This window comes from Phascolarctos cinereus, unplaced genomic scaffold (assembly GCF_003287225.1).
Source record: "Phascolarctos cinereus isolate Bilbo 61053 unplaced genomic scaffold, phaCin_HiC Scaffold_726;HRSCAF=1367, whole genome shotgun sequence".
NCBI lineage: Eukaryota > Metazoa > Chordata > Mammalia > Diprotodontia > Phascolarctidae > Phascolarctos > Phascolarctos cinereus.
Window position 1 is genome coordinate 390,016,737 of NW_027556098.1, and position 21,183 is coordinate 390,037,919.

General features: G+C 49.3%; 1 protein-coding gene across 1 annotated transcript in view; it reads left to right on the forward strand.

Annotated features, from left to right (window-relative positions):
- MTOR (mechanistic target of rapamycin kinase) overlaps positions 1–21,183 on the forward strand; it is a 118,197-nt gene that overhangs the window by 12,755 nt on the left and 84,259 nt on the right. Inside the window, 16 exon segments of the mRNA XM_020973950.2 lie at positions 71–199; positions 646–890; positions 2,248–2,463; positions 4,122–4,327; positions 7,034–7,156; positions 7,889–7,978; positions 8,114–8,206; positions 10,232–10,366; positions 11,037–11,166; positions 12,550–12,800; positions 15,103–15,189; positions 17,145–17,312; positions 18,014–18,126; positions 18,347–18,509; positions 18,803–18,895; positions 19,467–19,613. Coding sequence (XP_020829609.1) covers positions 71–199; positions 646–890; positions 2,248–2,463; positions 4,122–4,327; positions 7,034–7,156; positions 7,889–7,978; positions 8,114–8,206; positions 10,232–10,366; positions 11,037–11,166; positions 12,550–12,800; positions 15,103–15,189; positions 17,145–17,312; positions 18,014–18,126; positions 18,347–18,509; positions 18,803–18,895; positions 19,467–19,613 — 2,389 coding nt within the window.

Here is a 21,183-nt window from a genome sequence, read left to right on the forward strand (position 1 = left end):
ACCCAGGAGGTTGGGAGTGAGGCAGTCCGCTCGCTATATTCAAGTGGGCCATTGCTCTATTTCCCTGCAGGAGGCAGAAGGCAATTCAGGTGGATGCCACAGTCTTTACCTGCATCAGCATGTTGGCCCGAGCAATGGGGCCAGGCATCCAGCAGGACATCAAGGAGCTTCTCGAGCCCATGCTGGCCGTGGGCCTGAGGTATGTGTCCAGGGGAGCTTCTGCAGGGCTCAGAGCAGGCAGGACCTTCACCTGAAGGGGTCAGTTCCTTGTTGCCAGGGGAAAACCTAGCGAGATCATAAGCTGGCCTCCCTTGGGCCAGTAGCTTTGGCTTTCCAAACCCTGCTTTGCTCGTCTGCCGGTGACACCTAATAATATTTGTCCATCTCCATTGCTTATGAGGACCAACTGAAAAAGGAAGCATTTCCCATTGTGGTGTTTCAAACATAAGCACGGGAGAGGGATTTGCAGGTTGTGCCGTCAGGTTGGAGTTTGTTGCTTTCTGAGCCCAGACTGACAGTTCAGGGAGCGTCTATCCTGCCCTGAAGGAAGGGCAGTGGCAGTGGCGATTGGCCTGGGAAGGGTGGGCCTTGGCGCTGCATCTCTGGCGCCAGCCCAGCCCAGTCCCTCCCCTGTCCTCTCCTCAGCCCTGCCCTGACCGCCGTGCTCTATGACCTGAGCCGGCAGATTCCACAGCTGAAGAAAGACATCCAGGATGGCCTGCTCAAGATGCTGTCCCTCGTCCTCATGCACAAGCCCCTCCGACATCCTGGGATGCCCAAGGGCCTGGCCCACCAGCTGGCCTCTCCCAGCCTCACCAGCCTCCCTGAGGCCAGCGATGTGGGGAGCATCACTCTTGCCCTCCGAACTCTTGGTAGCTTTGAATTTGAAGGTAAGAGACTCAGCTGGCAGTGGTTCTGAGAGTTGCCAGCCAGAAAATAGGCCACGCCGAAGCTGCGAAAAGGAGCTGGGTTTCAGGTTTTATGGAATTGAGCCTTAAAACGCATGAACTTGGGGGGTATTGCCAGAGGCATAGCTGAGGATTATGGAGCTTATGACAATTTTCTCCTGGGCTCTACCCACATATTCCTAAGTTTTTTTGTTTCCCCTTACCCCATATTTGGGTTGGGCAGCGTGTGATGGGCCCACAGACAGTGATGGTGCCCCATGGCAGCTTCCCCGCGGAGCTGCCTGTGTAATGTTGCTTCAGTCCAGTGGCTCTGGGAGGTTTATCTGTCAGCAGGGACAGAACCTTGGGTACTTCCCCTGCTGGAGGCTGCTGGTTTGTGAGAGTTTGGGATTCTTGAGGTTTTGTTGTGCCATTAGATAATGACATTCCTGGGCTCTGATGAGTACCTCTAATGCACTAAGGAGATATTTCAGGACAAGAAAGCACACTTGTGAAATGTGGGATCCGGGTGGCCGAGCACCACTCACAGCTCCCGGAGAACCATCTTGTGCTTGAAGCTATCTTTCTGTGGCTGCCCTGCCACCATCCCTGCCCTGCTTGCCTTGAGGAACACCGAGCGTATATGCACTGAGATCCCTCCTCAGAGATTCAGAAATGCTTGGATCATCCTACCTGGGAACGTGCAGAGCAAGCATAGCTGAAACAAACTCGCTTAATTGGAGGGGGTAGGAGGGATGAAGAATTGCTTCCCATCCTTCCTTTCTCTGTCATGCCACCCTGCCCACCCACACCAAAGCATGTTTGTTTCCCCTTCTAGCAAGAGAGTTGTCAGTCAGTAAACTTTTGTTAAGTGCCTACCATGTGCACAAGGAAGGGCAAAAGACATTCTCTGACTTCCCTCAGTCTAATGGGGAAGATAGTATGTACAAACAAGCTTATATACAGGGTAAATAGTAAATAATTAAGAGAAGGAAGGCACTAGAATTAAGGGGGATGGGAAAGGCTTCCTATGGAAGGTAGGATTTTTTTTTTTTTGGTGAGGCAGTTGGGGTTAAGTGACTTGCCCAGAATCACACAGCTAGTGAGTGTTATGTGTCTGAGGCCGGATTTGAACTCGGGTCCTCCTGACTCCAAGGCTGGTGCTCTATCCACTGTGCCACCTAGCTGCTCCAGGATTTTAGCTGGGACATGATGGAAGCCAAGAGGTAGAGATGGGGGAAAGCATGACCTATATCTTCTGGGTTGGTGGCTGTGAAGTGAGGGGTCCTTTAACCGGCTTCCAGAGTGTCTGAAATGCCAACCAGCGTCTGCCCTGTCTTCTCTCCCTCTGTGCACCCAGGCCACTCTCTGACCCAGTTTGTCCGCCACTGTGCCGATCACTTTCTAAACAGCGAGCACAAGGAGATCCGCATGGAGGCAGCCCGCACCTGCTCCCGCCTGCTCACACCCTCCATCCACCTCATCAGCGGGCACGCGCACGTGGTCAGCCAGACGGCAGTGCAGGTGGTGGCCGATGTGCTCAGCAAATTGCTTGTGGTTGGAATAACAGATCCAGGTAAAGTATGTCTGCAGAATGGGGCATGGGAGAGGGGAGGAAGCTGTGCCTTCAAGAGCCTAGGGACACTGCCATGGTCATTTCCAGGACTTTAAGGGGCTGTTAGCCCTTTGTCCTGTGCTAGGTGCTGTCCAGCAGGTTGTACCGATGTGGTCCCTACCCTCCGAGAGTTTATCATTGGTCTCCTCCTGGTCTTTTTGTCATCCTCAAGTGTAGAAACTTTTAAATGAAGCGAATCCAAGTTCTTTGACTAGTCAGTAATTCAGACTGCCAAAGTGCCCTGAATTTTAAGTCAAGATCTTGCTTTGGGTCCCAGTTCTGCTGCATTGGCCTGTGTGCCCATGGGTGCATCACTTCCCGTCTGTAGGAGAAGGTGCTGCCTTTGTAACAATGACATGGTCAGACTGCATGCTTGCTCAGGCCTCTTCTGGTGCCTACAGTTTTATAACCAGCCGAACTGCAGCTGTCTAAGGCTGTCATCATTCTCTCCAACTTGGTGGCTGTGGGCCTTGTAGAGAAAAAGACTGAGTTGCTCCTTTAAAAACACAATGTTGCCCATAAGTAGGCCAGAGTCCTCTCTGCTAAAGGAAGAATTGCCATGATCCATCCTTGAAGGCTAAATAACAGTTCTTTCCAGAGGTTTTGAGCTTGGCAGTTCCAGCCAGTCCTGGCTGCATTGGCCTCTATGCTTAAAGTCAGTCTGTCCTTTGTTTCATTCCATTTCCTTTTATTTCCACTGGCAGGAAAAAAAAATCCAGAGGGCCAAATGAGAGAAGGCTCTCGAGAGCTTTCATACCTGGGCAGGCAATAATAGGTACCAGATTTAGGTCCTCCAACGGCTTCAAGCCTGGGTAGCTGGAAGGTTGATGCCACCCCTGTCCCTCGAGTCACTCAGGTTTGCAGCCTTGGCATCACCCATTGACTCTCCCTCTCCTTCATCGACGGCCCATGTCCAGTCAGCTGCTAAGTCTTGTCGATTCTACCTCCACAGCATCTGTCCCCGCTGTCCCCTTCACTCACCTCCCCAGGACCGTCATTCAGGCCCTCAGCACCTATTGCCTAGATGATGGGCCTGCTGCCTCCACGCTTACCCCCTCGAGTCCATCCTCCACTGGGTCACAGGTCTGACCAGGTCCCTGCCCTCTTTAGTAATTCCCTGAAGCACCTAGGTCGTGGTCTGTCTTGGAAAGGCTTTCCCTGTCCAGCTCCATTTCCACACTTAATCACATGACTCCCCTTCACACCTTGTGCTCTAGCTCAGGCAGCTGTTCCCCAAACTCAGTGGGCTGTCTCTTCTCTCTGTGCCTTGCCCAGTCATCTCCCGTGACTGGAACTTCTTCCTCACCTCCTCCTCTCAGAGTCCTGCAAGGCTTAGCCCAATTACTGCCTCTTATGCAAAGTCTTTCTTGATCCTCTTGGTTCTTAATGCTTCCTCCTTCCTGAAATTACTTTGTAGACACTTACCTCTGTATGTAACGTGCCCCCCAGTAGATGGTAAGCTCCTTGAAGACAGGAACTGTTTCATAAATGTTTTGTCTTAGTATCTTCAGTACCTTACACAGAGTAAGCACTTAAAAAGTGTCTGTAGAATGTACTGACTTGGGAGAGGCGAGGTGGAGTAGATGGCCGCATGATCAAGCTCTTACTTGCTCTTCCAGACCCTGACATCCGTTACTGTGTCTTGGCCTCCCTGGATGAGCGCTTTGATGCTCACTTGGCCCAGGCAGAGAACCTGCAGGCCCTGTTTGTGGCCCTTAATGACCAGGTGTTTGAGATCCGGGAGCTGGCCATCTGCACCGTGGGCCGCCTCAGCAGCATGAACCCTGCCTTTGTCATGCCTTTCCTGAGGAAGATGCTCATTCAGGTAAAGGGCCTGGCTCTTGAAACTGGGCAGTGGGGAAGAGCACCTCCCAATGGGACTGACACCCAAGGGCTGACCTATTGGTGGGTCGGGGAAGGAAAAGGGCTGAGCCCATTAAAAAAAAAAGCCAAACTGAGTCTAGGGGAACAGGAAAGTGGCTTAAGCTTTTTTGTTGTTTAGGAGATTAGGACAAACAAGGACGGGCTGAGACCTCCTTCCTTGGAGGGAACTCTCTAATCAGGGAGGAGTCATTTAGTAAACATTGCAGCCCAATGATTGATTTCAGAAATGGTTTGATTAATTGCCTGTCCTTAACTAGGGGGTCTGATAGCTGACATTTATACCTGTGTTTAAGCAGGAGTTCTTAACCCCATTGGCTGGCTAATCATGTTTTTGCATGCATAAAATACAGAGGATTACAAAGGAAACTGATGATATCAAAATACAGCTATCAAAATCTTTTTTTAAAAAACAAGGTCACAGAAATTAGTCAGCTTGCATTTATTAAGCACCTACTCCATCCAGGCATTGTGCCAGGCACAGAGCTTGAAAGAAAGGCAAAAGACAATCCCTGCTTTCAGGTAGCTCCCAGCCTGAAGGACAAATCGCTCTGGTCTTTCAGGAGAAGTCGGAGCTAATCAACAGCAGGAAGGCACTGGCATTTCAGAGGATCAGGAAAGGCTTCTCAGAGGTGGGAAGATTTAGCTGGATCTTGAAGGAAGGAAGCCAGGAGGCCGACATGAGGAGGGGGAGCGTTCCAGGCATGGGGGTCACCAGGGAAAATGCCTGGAGGCGGAGGCTGTTGTCACTGGCTCTCAGAGCACCTAGGGGAGAGGGGGCAGGCTGGGAAGGGCTTTCAGAGACTTGGTAAGAACACTTGCTTTAAGGTTTGCAAAACTACATACATAATCCCATTGGAAACACACAGCATTCCTGCCAAAGGACTTAGTACATCCCCATTTTGCATTTGAAGAAACTGAGGCCCAGAGATTATCTGGGCTGCACAGCCTGTCAGTGTGGCAGCCTGGATTTGAGCCCTAGTCTTTCTGACCCTAAACTGGGACATCAGTGTGTCCTGTAAAGAGGAGCTCAGTTTAAAATGAGCTGGCTTAATGAGCATATTTTGTTACACTAACAGTCTTCATTGAGAACAACTGATTTCAGTTTTTAAAAAAAGCTTGCCATTAAGTCCTGTTGTAGGTACTGGAGATAGAAAGCGAAACGCCACGCAATCCTTGCCCTCTCAGAGCTTATGTTCTCCTTGGAAAATGAGACCAGGTGGTCTTGGCAGTAACTGTAAATCCAAGTAGAAGATGTGTGTCTGGGGGAAGGCCCAGAGGGGTGTGCAACTGGAGAGAGGGCTGACTGCTAGCTGAGAACTTGACCAAAGATGAAGGAAGGAAGGCTTCATGGAAGAGGTGGCATATAACACACATAGCTCACGCAGGAAAATAGAGGCAGGCCAGCTTTCTAGTTCACTGAACTTTATTCCTTGAAGGCAGTGCAGAAGGGGTATAATCTGAGCTTTTCTCGATACCTCAGACTCATTGCTCAGAATATCAGTTGGTGGATTGTACAGTGATGAACCTGGGAATCACTGGGTGTGTGAGCATAGACAAATGCTGTAGGAAGGACACAGGATTGGCTGTCAGAAGACATGGGCTCCCATCAGGCCTTGGTACTTGTTACCTCTATGACTTTGGTCAAGTCACTTAACTGTGGGGGCTTTGCTTTCCCCCTTCTGTAAAATAGGGGGGTGGCCATAGGATGCCACCCTTCCCCCCTCTTCTCGGGGTGGGGGGGCACCTTCAGGTTAATGTGCCTTCTTTTTCCTTTGCTGTCACCTTTTCCTACTGTTAGTGTGTCTGCCACCAGCATTCACCCTCTCCCTTTTGCTGCTATTTGCCTGTAACCTATGAAGGATTCAAGGTTGCCAGGGAAAATGAGCAGCCCAGTTTATTCAGTCAGTATCCTGAAATTTATGCACAAATACTAAACCATTAGGCTCTGACTGCAGATACCAGCCCTCCTCTCCTTTGGAATAAAATAAATGGAAGCTACAAATGCCATTTTTCTCATTGCTTAGAGAGGCTTTGTTTCAACCATCCAGAGGTTTATGGGAGTGTTTCACTGTTGTGTTAATCAGCCTTAACTTCGTGATGCTTAATGGACCTCATCTTGGATGGTTTCGGATTTACATCTACTTTTACCTCTATGCTTCGTAGGCCAAAAGAAACCTACTGATTTTTGCAATCACATTTTAAATCTCTAGATATGACCAAAAGAGGCTGTCCATGGCTTCTTTGTACAGTGCATTAGCGCTGACATGGTGGGGTTTGATGTAGTAGCCGTTTGCTGCCCAGTGCCTATCCCTTTTAAAATGGCCATCTTTGTATAGCCTCTCCTCCAAGAGAGGTCTCTATTCCTCTTTGCTGCAGAGTGTGGTCCACCCTGGCTGCTTGTCCAGCAGTCAAAGCTCAGTGACGTTGGGCCATCCTTCTGGGATCACCAGGAAGCTCTCAAGTGAATGTGGAAGGGAAGGTGTCCGGCAGGTTTCTCTCCCAGTCCAGCTTGTTAGAGGCCACTCTAAAGATCTTTGATAACCTGTAGTGTCCCTCTCTGAATCCCACTTGCCCTTGCTATCTCTCTGAGGAATGCCTCTCCTCTAGAATTTCCTTTGCCATAACAAGACTTTGTCCTCTCCTTCAGATTTTGACTGAGCTGGAACACAGCGGAGTTGGAAGAATCAAGGAGCAGAGTGCCAGAATGCTGGGGCACTTAGTTTCCAATGCCCCCCGGCTCATTCGCCCCTACATGGAGCCCATTCTGAAGGTAGAGGAGACCTGGGCAGTGGTCACCCTTTCGTCTTGCTGTGGAAGCTTGCTTTCTCTTTGCGGGTGTAACTCATGTCTGCTCTGGGGGAAGTGATTGCAGTCAGTGTTGAATGGACAGCTAGCTATCCAGTCTCTGCCATCACAGTTAAGAGGGCGAGGTCCAGATCAGAAATACTCACACACATACCAGCTGTGTGACCTCAGACAAGGCACTGAGCTCTCAGTGCCTCAGGCCACTGTCTGAGACTAGGTTGCATAGCAGCAGGGCCACGCATCAGTAGATGGAGTTTCCCCAACAGGAATTCTTTAGATCAGTGAATAGAATGATACTCAAGTACACCAAACCCCAATTCATGGGGGAAGCGAGGTCTAGAAATAGTTACTGAAAGATGAAGGTGTGTTTTGCATCTGAATATATTAAAGTAACATGTACTGTTTCATAACATGTAAAGCTATGTAAATTAACATCCAAATATAATTTATAGGAATGAGGTGCAATATTTTCATATTCTATTACTCTCAGCTCCCAATTAGATTAGTCTTATGGTCTTGGTAGGGAAAAGGTTAAGCATTCATGCTCCAGAGAGACCCTCATAGGAAACCCTGAAAAAAGTCGATTGGACATAGTTGGGTTGGCCGTGTAGGAGGTGGCCTTCAAGTACAAATTGATATAAAAAAAGTCCTCTTGGGTGGATAGTAATCTGCCTGCCTTTCCTCACGTCTTCCCTAGGCTTTAATTCTGAAGCTGAAAGATCCGGACCCTGACCCAAACCCAGGGGTGATCAATAATGTCTTGGCTACAATAGGAGAGCTGGCCCAGGTAAGGGTGCCCTGCTTCTTCTACAAGCTGTCCTTCCGAGGGTGTGGAAGTGCTTCCAGAGTCAGGCTTGCCAGTCCTGCTCCTGTGGTCAATGAGTAGAGGAGTTTGATGGAAACCCCCCCCCCCTTCCTGCAGGTGAGTGGCCTGGAGATGCGGAAGTGGGTCGATGAGCTCTTTATCATCATTATGGACATGCTGCAGGACTCCTCTCTACTGGCCAAGAGGCAGGCAAGTAACAGAGTGGGGGTGGGGGAATGGAAGGGAAACTGACCTAGAGCCAGGATTGGTGAGCATCTTGAGAACAGCCCCTCATGAGCAGCCTTACTCACATATGGTCAGTTCAGTGCCTCCTGTGTGCCAGGAATGGTGCTGATGTGGGCGATACATACTCTAAGGAGGAGGTGACATAAAGTGCCTAAGTACAAAGTAGTTAAATTGTTCTAAAGCCCAATCCCGTCTTTATCATTCCCCAATCAAGAAACTCCCCAGGGCCCCCGATTGCTTCTCAGATTTGGTGGCTTGGAGGTGCCTCAGTGCTCCCTGGAGCTTAAGGCCAGGACCCTCCCTAGCAGGGACCCTGCTGGGCGAGTCACTCCACCTGTAAAATGGGGAGCTGTCAACAGCCCCTCCCTCCCAGGGGTCGGATTTGTAAAACTCGTGGCACGGTACCTGGCACACAGGAGCTGCTTGGTAAGTGCTGGGGGCCCGTCGGCCTGCCCTGTCTTTCCAGGCCTCTTGCCCATCCCTCCCGCAGTCTGTGTTCTGGCTGCACTGGCCTCCCTGCTGTGCCCTGAGCTCAGCTCTCCATCTGCCCTCTGGGGGGCCTAGCATGCGCCCCCTCCTCATCTTGGCTCCGCTCTCGGGTACTCTCCCACAGGCTCTCTTTCTCAAAAGACTGCCTCAGTTTTCAGGACTCTGATGACCCCTCTCCTCAGATTAGTATGTAGACACCTGGTCAGGTTTTCCCAGTAGAATGTACAGCCTTGAGGCCAGGGACTTTTATTCTTTCTGTGTTTTATTCCAAGGACTTGCAGATGTTAGGTATTCAGTAAACACTTGTTGGATTGGTTTGGATCGGACTAGATCAGGATGACCTTTTTCCACACTTTTACTGAGTGTTAGAAACCTCGGCTCACCACCCCAGCCATGCTGCCTGTGCCATCCTCTTCCTCTGTAACGTCAGTCCGTCTGGTCTGTCCAGAGGCCAGCTCTCTAAGGAGGCCATGGTCCATCCACAGGCCCTTCTCCGCACTGAGTCAGCAGACCAAAGATGGCATAGAAGGGCAGCCAGCTGGATGGCTGCCCCTTCCTTAGCCATGGCTGCCAGAGTGTGAAGTCATACCAGAGCACCCAAAAAAGACGGTCTCCAACCCCATTGTCCCCATTTTCTCCTCTCAGCGCCCTGAAGTTCTGGGGATGGAATGCTGGATGAAGAAGGGAACACATAGAGAGGGACATGAGCATTCTCCAGTGTTTAAAGGCCTGTCTTATAGAGGAGGGTCTGATTTGTTCTGTATGTCCCCAAGGGATAGAGCTGTCCGGGAGGTGGTTTGGACTGCAGATCGTCCAGGGGTGGCTAAGTTTGGGGCGGGATCTATCTCAAGGTTGAGTGGGACTAAACGATTGTGTCTTCAAGATTCCATCTCCGCCATGCTCCAGGATCTGTTGGATGGTGGCATATTGGGAAAACTCTTTGAGAGCAGGGGCTGGTTCATTTGGAGGCTGTATACCCCCAGCACCTAGCACTGTGCTTGGCATGCAGTAGGTGCTTAATAAATGTCGACTGATGTGTAGAAGCACAGGCCTTCAGTTTACCTGGGTCCAGCCTTACTTCATTCCTAGCCATCTAATGTTTTAAATCACCCCCAGAAACTTTCCTTACTGGGCTGGATTTAACCACAGCCTTCACTTTCTCCTTAAATTTAGAGTTCTCTCAGATCTTCCCTTGCTAGTTTTTAAGGTTATGCAAGCAGATCTTAGGTCCTTCTAGAAAAACTTTTTAATCCCAGGAATGAGAGAAAAGCCCAGTGTATTGTTCCCTCGTCTGCTGGAGGTTTGTGGTTAGCCAGCTGTTTAATCTGCCCAGACTTAGGGAACCCTCTTCCGGGTTTAGAAGAAGACAGTCTGTGTTACAGAGAAACTGCTCTGGGTACAGCTTCTGACTTTTTGTTGTCAGCAAAGAGATCACTGGTGTTTTTCCTTTCCCCTCAGTTCTCCAAAGACTTGACTTGTTGGTTTTTGCTTCTGCTCCAGGTGGCACTGTGGACCCTGGGGCAGCTGGTGGCCAGCACTGGCTATGTGGTGGAGCCTTACAGGAAATACCCGACCCTGCTGGAGGTGCTGCTGAACTTTCTGAAGACCGAGCAGAACCAGGGCACCCGAAGGGAGGTAGGAAACTGAAGTGACTTGGCTGTGCATGGAAAAGGAGGAGAGGAGAAAATCTGGAGCGTTCACATTTTCTTGCGGTCGGCCATCTTTCTGTGATCTCAGGGGCCTAGATTTGGAACAGGCCAGGGGCTCAGAGGTCATCTGGTCCAACCCCTCATTTACTAGACAAGGAAATTGAAGCTCAGAGAGGTCACAACTCACTGGTTGTCCCTGGATCTGCTCATCAGAATGATGATGATAATAATAATAGCACTTAGAAGGTTTATAAAGCACCCGGCATGTATCCTCACAACTCTGGGAGGTGCACACTCCAGCTATGACCCCCTTTTTCTAGATGAGGAAACTGAGGCTTGGGTGAAATGATTTGCCCAGGGTCACACAGCTGGTAAGCCTCTGAGGTAGGGGTCCAGCACTGTTTCCACTACACCATTACACAGGCTTCCTTTGCAGGGACCTAGAAAGAGTGTCAGGGCAGGGGCGGGCAGGGGGAATATCTGGGGCAGCAGGGGCGGGCAGGGGGGTATGTCTTGGGCAGCAGGGGCGGGCAGGGGGGTGTGTCTGGGGCAGCAGGGGCGGGCAGGGGGGTATGTCTGGGGCAGCAGGGGCGGGCAGGGGATATGTCTGGGATAGCAGGGGCGGGCCTAGTTTCCTTTTCCCCTTCCTCACGCAGGCCATTCGAGTGTTGGGGCTTTTGGGGGCTTTGGATCCCTACAAGCACAAAGTGAACATCGGCATGATTGACCAGTCTCGGGACGCTTCTGCTGTCAGCTTATCTGAGTCCAAATCCAGCCAGGATTCCTGTAAGTGGAAGGGGGAGTTGAGCCTGCCGGGTCCCTGAACGTTGACGCTTGGACAGGTTGTCCTGTAGTCCTCAAAAGTATTGGGGCATTTAGTCATTTTTGAATGAAAAGTCAGTTTTACCTGGTATTCCGTGTGGAGTTGGCTGTTTTGTGGCAAGCCAGAGTGTGCATTCATTCATTAAACAGCTAGCTATGGAGGGCTTGTTCTTTGCAGGGCCTTAGGGGAAGTAGAAGGGGAGAGTGAAGAAGCAGTCTCCAGCCTCCTGAAGCTAATAGCCTGGTAGGGGCGGGAGCAGGGAGGGGAGCACTCCTCCTCCAAGTTCTTTGTCTTTTCTGGGGCTCTGAGATTCATAAGCTGTTTTTATTCTTAATTCTCAGAACAGGTATGGGAGGGAGAAAGATATTGACATCTTATTCTTCTCCAATGTCTCTTTGATATAATTCATTCCCACAGCTCTCCTAGGAGGCAGAGTTCAGAATTTGTTCTCCATTTTGAAAGATAGATTTTGCCCTAGATTTCCCCAGAAAACCAGTTAACACACTCATACCCAGGGCTCTTTTCTTTCCACTAAATACTAGATCCATTAGTCTTCACTGCCTTTCACAAGGGTATTTTTGTCCTCACAGTGGGCGATATTTGTCCTTGCCTTTGACGGCCACTTCAGGGACCCATTCCTCACCAGTGAAACAGGCCTTTATTTATTAACTGTATTCTTAACTTATGTTAAAGAGATTAAATCTCCCACTCCCTTCCCTGGCCCAGAAAGAAGCTTCAGTAAGTGATCTCATGCCATTGGCTCCATAGCAAATCCAAGTCACTGGGAAGAGAAAGTTCAGGGTCTGCTTTCTTGCTCACATCTGCCCTCAGTCCCTCATCTTCCTTCCAGTGTGAGTCCCTGTTCCTCTCAGGCCCCTGTTAAGTCACAGGACTTCTCCTGAAGAGCCTGATTTTTCTGGTCAGGTATAATTTTTTATAAACTCAGCTGAATTCCCCGGAGTTTTGAGGGCCAAGCAGCTGTTGAACAGATGTTTGCTTAAATGAATCCACTAAATTTCAATTACTTTCATTTGGGAGAGTAGTTATTTTTATTGGTCGCTTCAACTGCTAAGATGTGAGCAATAACCGTAAGAAGTTAAGTCAGATGCATGCCATTGTAAGGACCATAATCCATGAAGCAGACTTTTAGAGTCTTGTTTGAGCAACAGAGAAAGGCCCTAGAGTCGTTTCCTTCCATGATGATGGTGGTTCTTAGCACATTGCTATATTCTTCATGATGTTAGAAGGGAAGAAAGGTGTGAGAGAGCAGCTCACCAGTGCTTATTGCCCTCCCCAAAGCCAGTCGTGTGTTGTATTTAGATGCTTTCTCTGTGGCTTTGTCCCAGCCGACTACAGCACCAGTGAGATGCTGGTGAACATGGGTAATCTGCCTCTGGACGAATTCTACCCAGCCGTGTCAATGGTGGCCCTGATGAGGATCTTCCGAGACCAGTCCCTCTCCCACCATCACACCATGGTGGTTCAGGCCATCACCTTCATCTTCAAATCCCTGGGACTCAAGTGCGTCCAGTTCCTGCCCCAGGTCATGCCCACATTCCTCAATGTGATCCGGGTCTGTGATGGTGCCATTCGGGAAGTAAGTAGGCAAGGGAATGTGTCCCTGGCACCCCTCTTCACATCAGCCGTCATCCCTCTGGCTCCTGACCCCATGCCTGCTATGGTTTTGTCTCCCACCATTCCCTCCATGAAAAAGTAGCTTCCACATTCCAGCTTTGCCTGGTCCTGTTCCCTGGCTCCAGGGGTTTGCCCTGCCATTTGAAGGGGCTCTGGCTTTGCTCTTGAAACCAGTCCTGTTTGTCATCTTAGTTTACTGGACTAGATTCCATGGCTCCTCCTCATGTCAAGTTGAGTCCCTTAGGGTAATGATTCCAGGATGTTTTATCCTACTGTTTAGGAAGCTGGGAAGCCCATTTGCTTCCTGGTGATAGACGGTGCTTTCTTCCCGCCCTGTTCTAACCTGAAAACCCCTCCGTGCTTTGGCACCTCAACAGGGGCCAGTGGTCAGGGTTCTGGGAAGGGGCCATTTAGGTGCAGGGGAGAGCATGCCGGCTGCCAGTCAGGTGGACTTATCCCGTTCACCCTTAGAGGGAGTGCAGTGCATCAGATCCCCAGATGCCTTGTTTAAAGAGTTGATGCAGCAAACGTATGTCAAACGGACATTTTTATTCCAACGGAGGAAACAAGTTGGAAAGAAAAGGTGAAATTCCTCAAACGGTAGTCCCCCACTTGTTGCCCTTCCCGTTGCCCAGCTGTCCTTTGAGGTGAGAGGGGAAATTTTTCTTGGGAATAGTTCCCTCAACATGACCATCCCACTCCAAGCCTCAGTACTTTTTCCCCAAAAATATTAATTTGCTGGTGAAAGAAATTAGTTTTAAAAAAAAGTCAAAGGGAGAAGAAATGATCTGGACCATTAAAGGATGCCAAAATTGCCTTTTGGTGATGTCACATTGCCACACCTCCTCAAATCAGGCCACTTGGAGGTTTCCTTCATCAGAGCCTAGCTGTGCTCTCTGAAAAGAATAGTGCAGCTTTTTTCTTTCCAGTGATCATTTGGTCTTCTTTGACCTCCCTACCACCCAGAATGTTTTGGTGTTCCCTCACCTAAAGTCTGTTATCCTGCCTGTGTGAAGAAAATTTGGTCAGAGAATACTTAGGTGAGGAGTCTTGGTTTCACCAGCCTCCCTGATGGTGGTACAGAGTTTTCTGGAACACTTAACTTTAGCGAAAAGATTCCTGGGAGATGAGAGTCAGCCCATTGACTCAGAGTCCTGAAGCATCCAGGCCAGGCCTGAGCTGGCAGGAGCTGCCCCCATGCATCACCCAGTCATTCATAGGTTTGCCCAACTCCCTTGGAATTCATCTCCGTTTCCTGCCAGTGCTGCTTGAGGCCACTGCCTTCTGTCAGGTTAATTAATTAGCCTTGTATAAATCAGTGTTCCTTTTATTTGTCCTAGACTTCTGCCAATCCATTTTCAAAGATGAAACTAGAAAGATAGGCCTGGATCTGTGTGCTTTAGTGGAGAGAGCAGAGCACAGATAATAGGAAAGTCATTTGTGTTCGACACTGGAGTGTGGTTATATGCTCGACTCTTAGACTGTCTTTCCATTGATCTGGGAATTGATCGTGCCAATAAATTAATGAAGCTACTGTGAAAACACTGCTCCAAAGGACTGGGAAGGCAGCCCCCCCAACCCCAACCCGTTCTTTTCCCCTCCATAATGCTATCACAGGCTAGGAACCCAGGTTATGATTTTCCTAGCACTGATACACACGGGATCTCATTTGCACCTTAGAGCACTCCCTGGGACTTATTTCCATTTCACAAATGTGAGGGAGCTAAGGGTTAGGGGCTGCCTGAGATCCCGGTAGCAGAAGGTGGAAAAGCCTGGCTTTTCTCACTCCACCAGTCACTCTCTCCCTCCTCTTCACCTTCCTCAGCTCTGCTGTTTGCATGATCCCCGGAGCGGGGACCTTCACCAGTCTAAGTAAAGCTACCTTTATTTCTTCCTCCCAAAACTTTGCTTGTTGGGTAGCTCATACCCTCTCTGGAAGCATTCAGACATAAATTAATCATTGTTTTTCAGCTTTTTTAAAGAGAATCCCAAACTTCCAAACACGCTGATAATGTTCACAGTAAAAATGGCTTAAGCAGAAATGTTTTTACCAAGATATTAAAAGCAAAGTTTGCCGCAAATAAACAGGCTCCAGATCATAGAGAGCCGGCTAGTTACCAGACTGGAATGATGGCAAATTAGGGTTGAATGAACCCACCAGGTATTTGTGGTTCCCAGAAAGCCTCGCCCTCCCCAGTGTTAGTCTGGGCTGTCTCTGGGCATTGATCTTGAGGGCTGGGCAGGCACTAATGTCTCCTTTTCAGTTTCTGTTCCAGCAGCTGGGGATGCTGGTGTCCTTTGTGAGAAGCCACATCAGACCTTACATGGACGAGATCGTCACCCTCATGAGAGTGAGTAAAGCCTTTCTGCTTGGCCGCAGCTGGGGAGTCCGGAGGGGGCTTGGAGCCGGGCTGGATAAGAGGCCCTTTTATCCCTGACCCACTGCAATGAAAAAGCTTCCTAAAAATGTCGAGTGACGGTTGATCCAAAGCACATCCAGCTAGGTTTAGAAGGGAGATGTTGTCCCTGGCCCCCAGTGTCCAGGGCTGAGATCTGTGGGTGAAGGTGCCACCAGCAAGAAAAAGACGTCATGGCCTACGTAGCACACGCTGTGGCGGTGTGAAACTGTGGGCTTGAACATGTGCCAGTGGACTGGACCATCTCAGAGCCCAGTAGTTTATTAAGTGCCGAGGAGGAGAAGGAGATGGACATTTCAGCCTGTTCCTTTCAAAAATGGAAGTGGTAGCAGATGCGAAAAGGGTCATCTGCCAGTTAGGTGGTTGTTAGCGTGGTTCACAGCATGTAGGAACCTGTTGTCAGGGTGACTTCCCATTGATTTCAGTGCCATTCTCAGTGGGGAGTGGCAAGGAGGCTTCCTTCCCCTCTTCCACTGCATAATTTAAATGTCTCTATGGGGAAGGTAGCCTTAAGAGCTGTTCAACGTGGAAACACCAGAAGGTTGTTTTCTTGCTTTCAAGACCACATCTCTATGTAGCTGGCTTAGAAGGAGCTTCATGGCTAAAGGAAAATGGCTGACTTCAGCTCCCCAGGCTCAGCACCAATAGCTTTTGCAGGTATAAATAATTGAGAATGGTATGGCTCCCCCTGCCCCAGGGTCTTTTCAGAGGCTCTCACACAAGGAGCACTTATGTAGAACTCTGAGGAGCCTGGTGGGTGATATCAGAAAAGCAGGGGCATTCTCAGGACTCTGCAGCTGATGTCGTCTCTGATTGATTTATTCATCCAAAGCCAGGACACTTTGGGAGGTGGAGCTCACACCTGCAAAATGTTTCACAGGGTGCTGCACGTACAACAGGGACCCCATTCTTATGATTCTGGGTCCAGAGTATTTAATGAGCTCCCCCTGGACAGAGAAGAGAAGGCCTCTTTGTGTGCAGTAATCCAGCCAGCATCTGGCGGCAACGGCTGGCTTGGAAGCCCTGGGGGCCAATGGACATTCTGTATGGAAGGCAGAAGTAAAACGTTATCCAACGAGTCATGGTGGCTGTGAAATCAGTGGCGGGTCATCTTTTGTGAGCCTCATTGACTTCTCCAGGCTGCGCCCACCTTCTAGGACTGGGCCTTTCTCCCCACGGCACTTTTTTTAAATGAAGAGAAGAAGATTTCCCTGGGGCTTTCTGACTTGGTTTTTTACCTTCTTAATTTTTGATCTCTTCTTAATGAGAACTTAATTTCCATAGTGCCTTTCATATAAGCTGTTAAAAGTACTTTTGTTTACAGCCAGTCCTCAATGATTCAGGGCCCAGGAGGATTGACTTGCCATCTGCTCTGTCTTGATTAGTAGACAGCAGCATTGCTTCCATCCTGGAATCTCCTCGTTGGGAGGTTTGGTGGAAAGGGCTGAGCTGCTAACTTTCTCAGATGACTTCAGTGCAGTCCTACCCAGAACTAAGGGTGTCATTAAATGGCTTTTCTGCGCCCCTTTCCGCTACGCAGTTAGGTACTGCCAGTTTCGTGTTTCTTTGTGCCCGTGACTCATTAAGAGGACTTTTTTTTATTTGACCACAAGACCCATAGAAACCGTCTTCTGATGTCACCACCTTCTCCTCCTTTCAACCCCTCTTTGCTCTGCCAGTCGCCTCAGGTGACCCTGTCTCCATCAGTGTCTGGCAGTGGTTCCATTGGCTTCACAACCAGTTAGCTAAAGCTCTCAATCACGCCAGAGTAACCTTACTGTGATCGTGAGGGAGCTTCTCCCTGGCCTGTGCAAGCATAATCCATCCTACGGAACAGAAAAGACCACCTGGAAGTGGCTTTAACACCCCTTCTCTCTCTGTTCCTGTAGGAGTTCTGGGTCATGAACAGCTCCATCCAGAGCACAATCATCCTTCTTATTGAGCAGATTGTGGTCGCTCTGGGTGGTGAATTCAAACTCTACTTGCCCCAGCTGATTCCTCACATGCTCCGGCTCTTCATGCATGACAGCAGCCCCGGACGCACTGTCTCCATCAAGGTGAGCCACTAGGGGTCACAGAGGAGGCCCTCAGGAGCCATACCAAGGCACCCATCTCCTTTAAAGCCTCTAGAGGAAGCCTCTGCCATGGGCAGAAGTGGATATTGGACTGAGAGGCTGCAGGGGGAGGGGTGAGGAGCTGACCTCAGAGTCAGGACAACCTGGGCCAAAGGTCCCGGCCACGTGACCATGGCAAGGCTCAGGGATCTCTACGGTGACAGTTGATTTGTTTTAGCAGAGGGAATTTCTACACTAGGAATTTTTCGCGCTAATGAAATCACAGGGCTTTTCCCCCAAAATAAAGATTGGGTTACTAGAGACCTACATGTGAGTGTCAAGTGAATGTCTCGAGCTGGAGTAAAGGGACAGGTGCCGTGGAGCAAAAACGGTGTTCCATGCTGGTCTGCTCCCAAGACGGCCACGACTAGGGAGAGAGTATCTGAGGGCAGGGAGGTCATCTGTGGCCAGGAGACGCCCCCCTCCTCGTGTTGAGCCATCCCTTCCCTCTGCCTGGGCGGCATGTGATCAGACAGTGCTGTATATACATTCACCTAAGAAAACCCCGTTCTCCTGGTTCAGAGGCACATCTCCTGGGTTGTGGCTCATCTGCTGAATGGGGATGCCCATCACCACCATCTTCCTCCATTAGCTCAGCTCATTGAGGCTTGTTTAGTGACAGTCCTTTTGTTTCCCTCTCCCAGTTGCTGAACGCAATCCAGCTGTTTGGGGCCAACCTGGATGACTACCTGCATTTGCTCTTGCCACCGATTGTGAAGCTCTTTGATGCCCCTGATGCTCCCTTAGCAGCTCGCAAGTAAGCAGCTGCCCTTTGGCTCTGACAGTGGTTTCCTCTCGGTTCTCAGGCCACCTCCCATTTTTGTGTTATTTTAGCTCCATTCTGTAGTACCAGGTTTATTCAAATCTGAACTCTCCCTCTCTCCCTGGACCCAGTATTAAGTCCATTTCCCCCAAGATGTCCTGGCCTGAGGAGGAAGCCTAGCCTCTCAGGCAGTCCTCCTTCTGATCGATTGCAGGGCAGCCTTGGAGACGGTTGATCGTCTGACTGAGTCCCTGGACTTCACTGACTACGCATCCCGAATCATCCACCCTATCGTACGGACGCTGGACTTGAGTCCAGAGCTACGCTCCACAGCCATGGACACTTTGTCTTCACTTGTCTTTCAGCTGGGGAAGAAGGTAATGCAGGATTCCTGGGACCACAGGATTGTTGAGTCCTAAGCTAAGTCTCTCTCAGCTTGGGGAGACTTTATCTTTAGCAGGGTTAGGCAAGAAAATCCCAAATTGTATGATCCTTCCCCCTATCATTCAGCTTTCAAACATGAGCCAATAAAAATTGGGGTTGGTGGTTTTTTTTAGCTCTTTTGTTAAAATGTAGGATTTTCCCCCTGAATCCTGCAGATATGACTGATAGATCAACCTACAATTATGACTTAATTGTGTTTTCTGAATTTTTCTCCCTCCTGTTGTAGTATCAGATTTTTATCCCAATGGTAAATAAAGTCCTGGTGAGACACAGAATTAACCATCAACGTTATGACATGCTCATTTGTAGGATTGTCAAGGTGAGCTCATCTGCATCTTTGTTTCTAATCCCCGAGATCTTTCCCTCTTAGGCATTGTTTTTAGGGTCTTGGCTGGCAGTACTAAATATATCTAACTTAGCTTGCTCTGTCTCTCTTATCCCTTCATCGTTTTCCAGTTTTTGATTCATCTCCCCTCAATATCTCCCTCCTGTCTCAGTTGGCATGGGTATCTGGCGAGTGCCTTTTCTCTTGGCAGTTATCTTGGATCCATTTCATATTTATTTATCGATATGCACATGATTCCATGTATTCGTCCACCCCATAGAATATAAGCCCTTCAAGGGCAAGGACATTTTCCTTTTTGGTTTTGTATTCCCAGTGCCTAAAGGTACCCAATAATTGCTTGTCAAATGAATGAATGAATGAATGAATACTACCCACAGGTGGCTCTGTTTGTGCAGAATTCTAGCTTTCTGCTGTCCACTGGATTAGCCTGTTGTAAACAGTGAGCAGAATTTTCCAGAGTGGGGAAGGACGTGGAAGCAACCTATCTGAGTTCTAGGAAAGTCTAGCAACATCACCAGCCATCTGTCTCCGTCTCTGGTTACAGGGGTACACGCTAGCTGATGAAGAAGAAGATCCTTTAATTTATCAGCATCGAATGATGAGGAGCAACCAGGGTGATGCCTTAGCCAGTGGCCCAGTGGAGACTGGGCCCATGAAGAAGCTGCACGTTAGCACCATCAACCTGCAGAAGGTGGGCACGTGGACGGTCTCAGGGAGCCAGGAGATGGGCCAGGGAGGCCTGGTGCTGTCTGGGACTAGCAGTGCTGGAAACTGCCCTGGGGGCGCATCTGGGGAATTAAAGTCTGGATAGTAGAAGTACCGGTCTGGCGCTTTTCCCAAGTTGGAACTGTAAGCCTTTTCATTTTAAAGGGGGAGAATTGGGAAGTGTAGAAAGACCTCAGTTAGAATAACATGTCTGCCACCGGAGCTGTGACAAGGGAGCGCTTTGTGGCAAATGCCAACAAATAGAATCCAAAGTTGGCCCAGCCTTCGAATCAGGGCCGGAACCGTGGACTGCTCTTGAGAGCTTTGTGGATAGAGGGTTGAGAGCCTGAGAGGACCTCAGAGGTCATCTAGCCCAGATTTACAGAAGAGGAAACTGAGGCTGACAACATGAAAAGGACTTGTCGAGATCTCCTGGCTCACTTATTTTAGAGCTGGGCCTGTACCCCACTCAGCTGACTCTCAGACCATTGTTCTGTCCTTTGTAGTACATTTCTTTACCTGTACTTATAGGTGATTTCAAAGGAAGAGTCTCTGTTGAACCCAAATGTAATACCATGTTTGTGTCACCTTTGAAGTGAATGTACCAAGTTGTTTATCTCAGCACTTTACATTAGTTACTGGCACCTTCACTGATGGTGGTTCCACCTTACCCCCGTTGTGACTCTTCTTTCATCCACCCGTCCCACCTGTGTGGTGGCAGGTCTAGTCAGCATGCTGGGGCAAGGTTATTTATGCTGGTAGTGCTGGCTTCTCTACTTTGGCCCAAATGGCCATGCTCAGCTTCAGGGCCACATGTGTCTCTTCCTTGCCCATTTTGCCCAGCCTTCACATGACTTAATATAGACAATGTAAAGGAAACCTCAGGCAAAAGTTGTTTGCTTTTCTCAAGTGGTTTCCCATCCTGCTAAGCTGGGAGTTCGGAAGAGGGTGTAAGTTACCAGCCCCACCTGGTCCATACCCTGTTGGAGTAGAGCAGAGCTGAGCTTTCCATAGTAGGGACCATTCTTCCAGCCCAGGGCATTTACCTCCTTCCATCCAAGCGATTGCCTGCCCAACTTCAGAGCTGGCTCGGGGCCCACTTTGGCTGCTGGGCAGCGGCCCTGTCACCCAGTTTACTGGTCCCTGTTGTCTCCTATTTGTTGTCCTATGTAGAGGGGTTTAAAAGTAACTGCCCCCGTGGTCCAAGGATAAAGACTGTTGGGTCCGTTGTACACATACACACACACACACACACACACACACACGTGTGCACGCACACATGCATGCACACATGCACACCCACCCACCACATAGACATGATGAAAACTGCTATCTACCTCCAGAGAGAGAACTGTTGAGCTCTGAGTACATATCAGAGCAGAGTGTTTTTCACTTTCTTTATTTTTCTTGCTTTTTTCCCCCCACAACATGGCTAATGTGGAAATACATTTTGCATGACTTCATATGTATAATGAGTGTTATTTTTCTTGCCTTCTCAATAGGTAGGGGACAGGTGGAGGAAGGGAAAGAATTTGAAACTGAAAATAAAAGTTAAA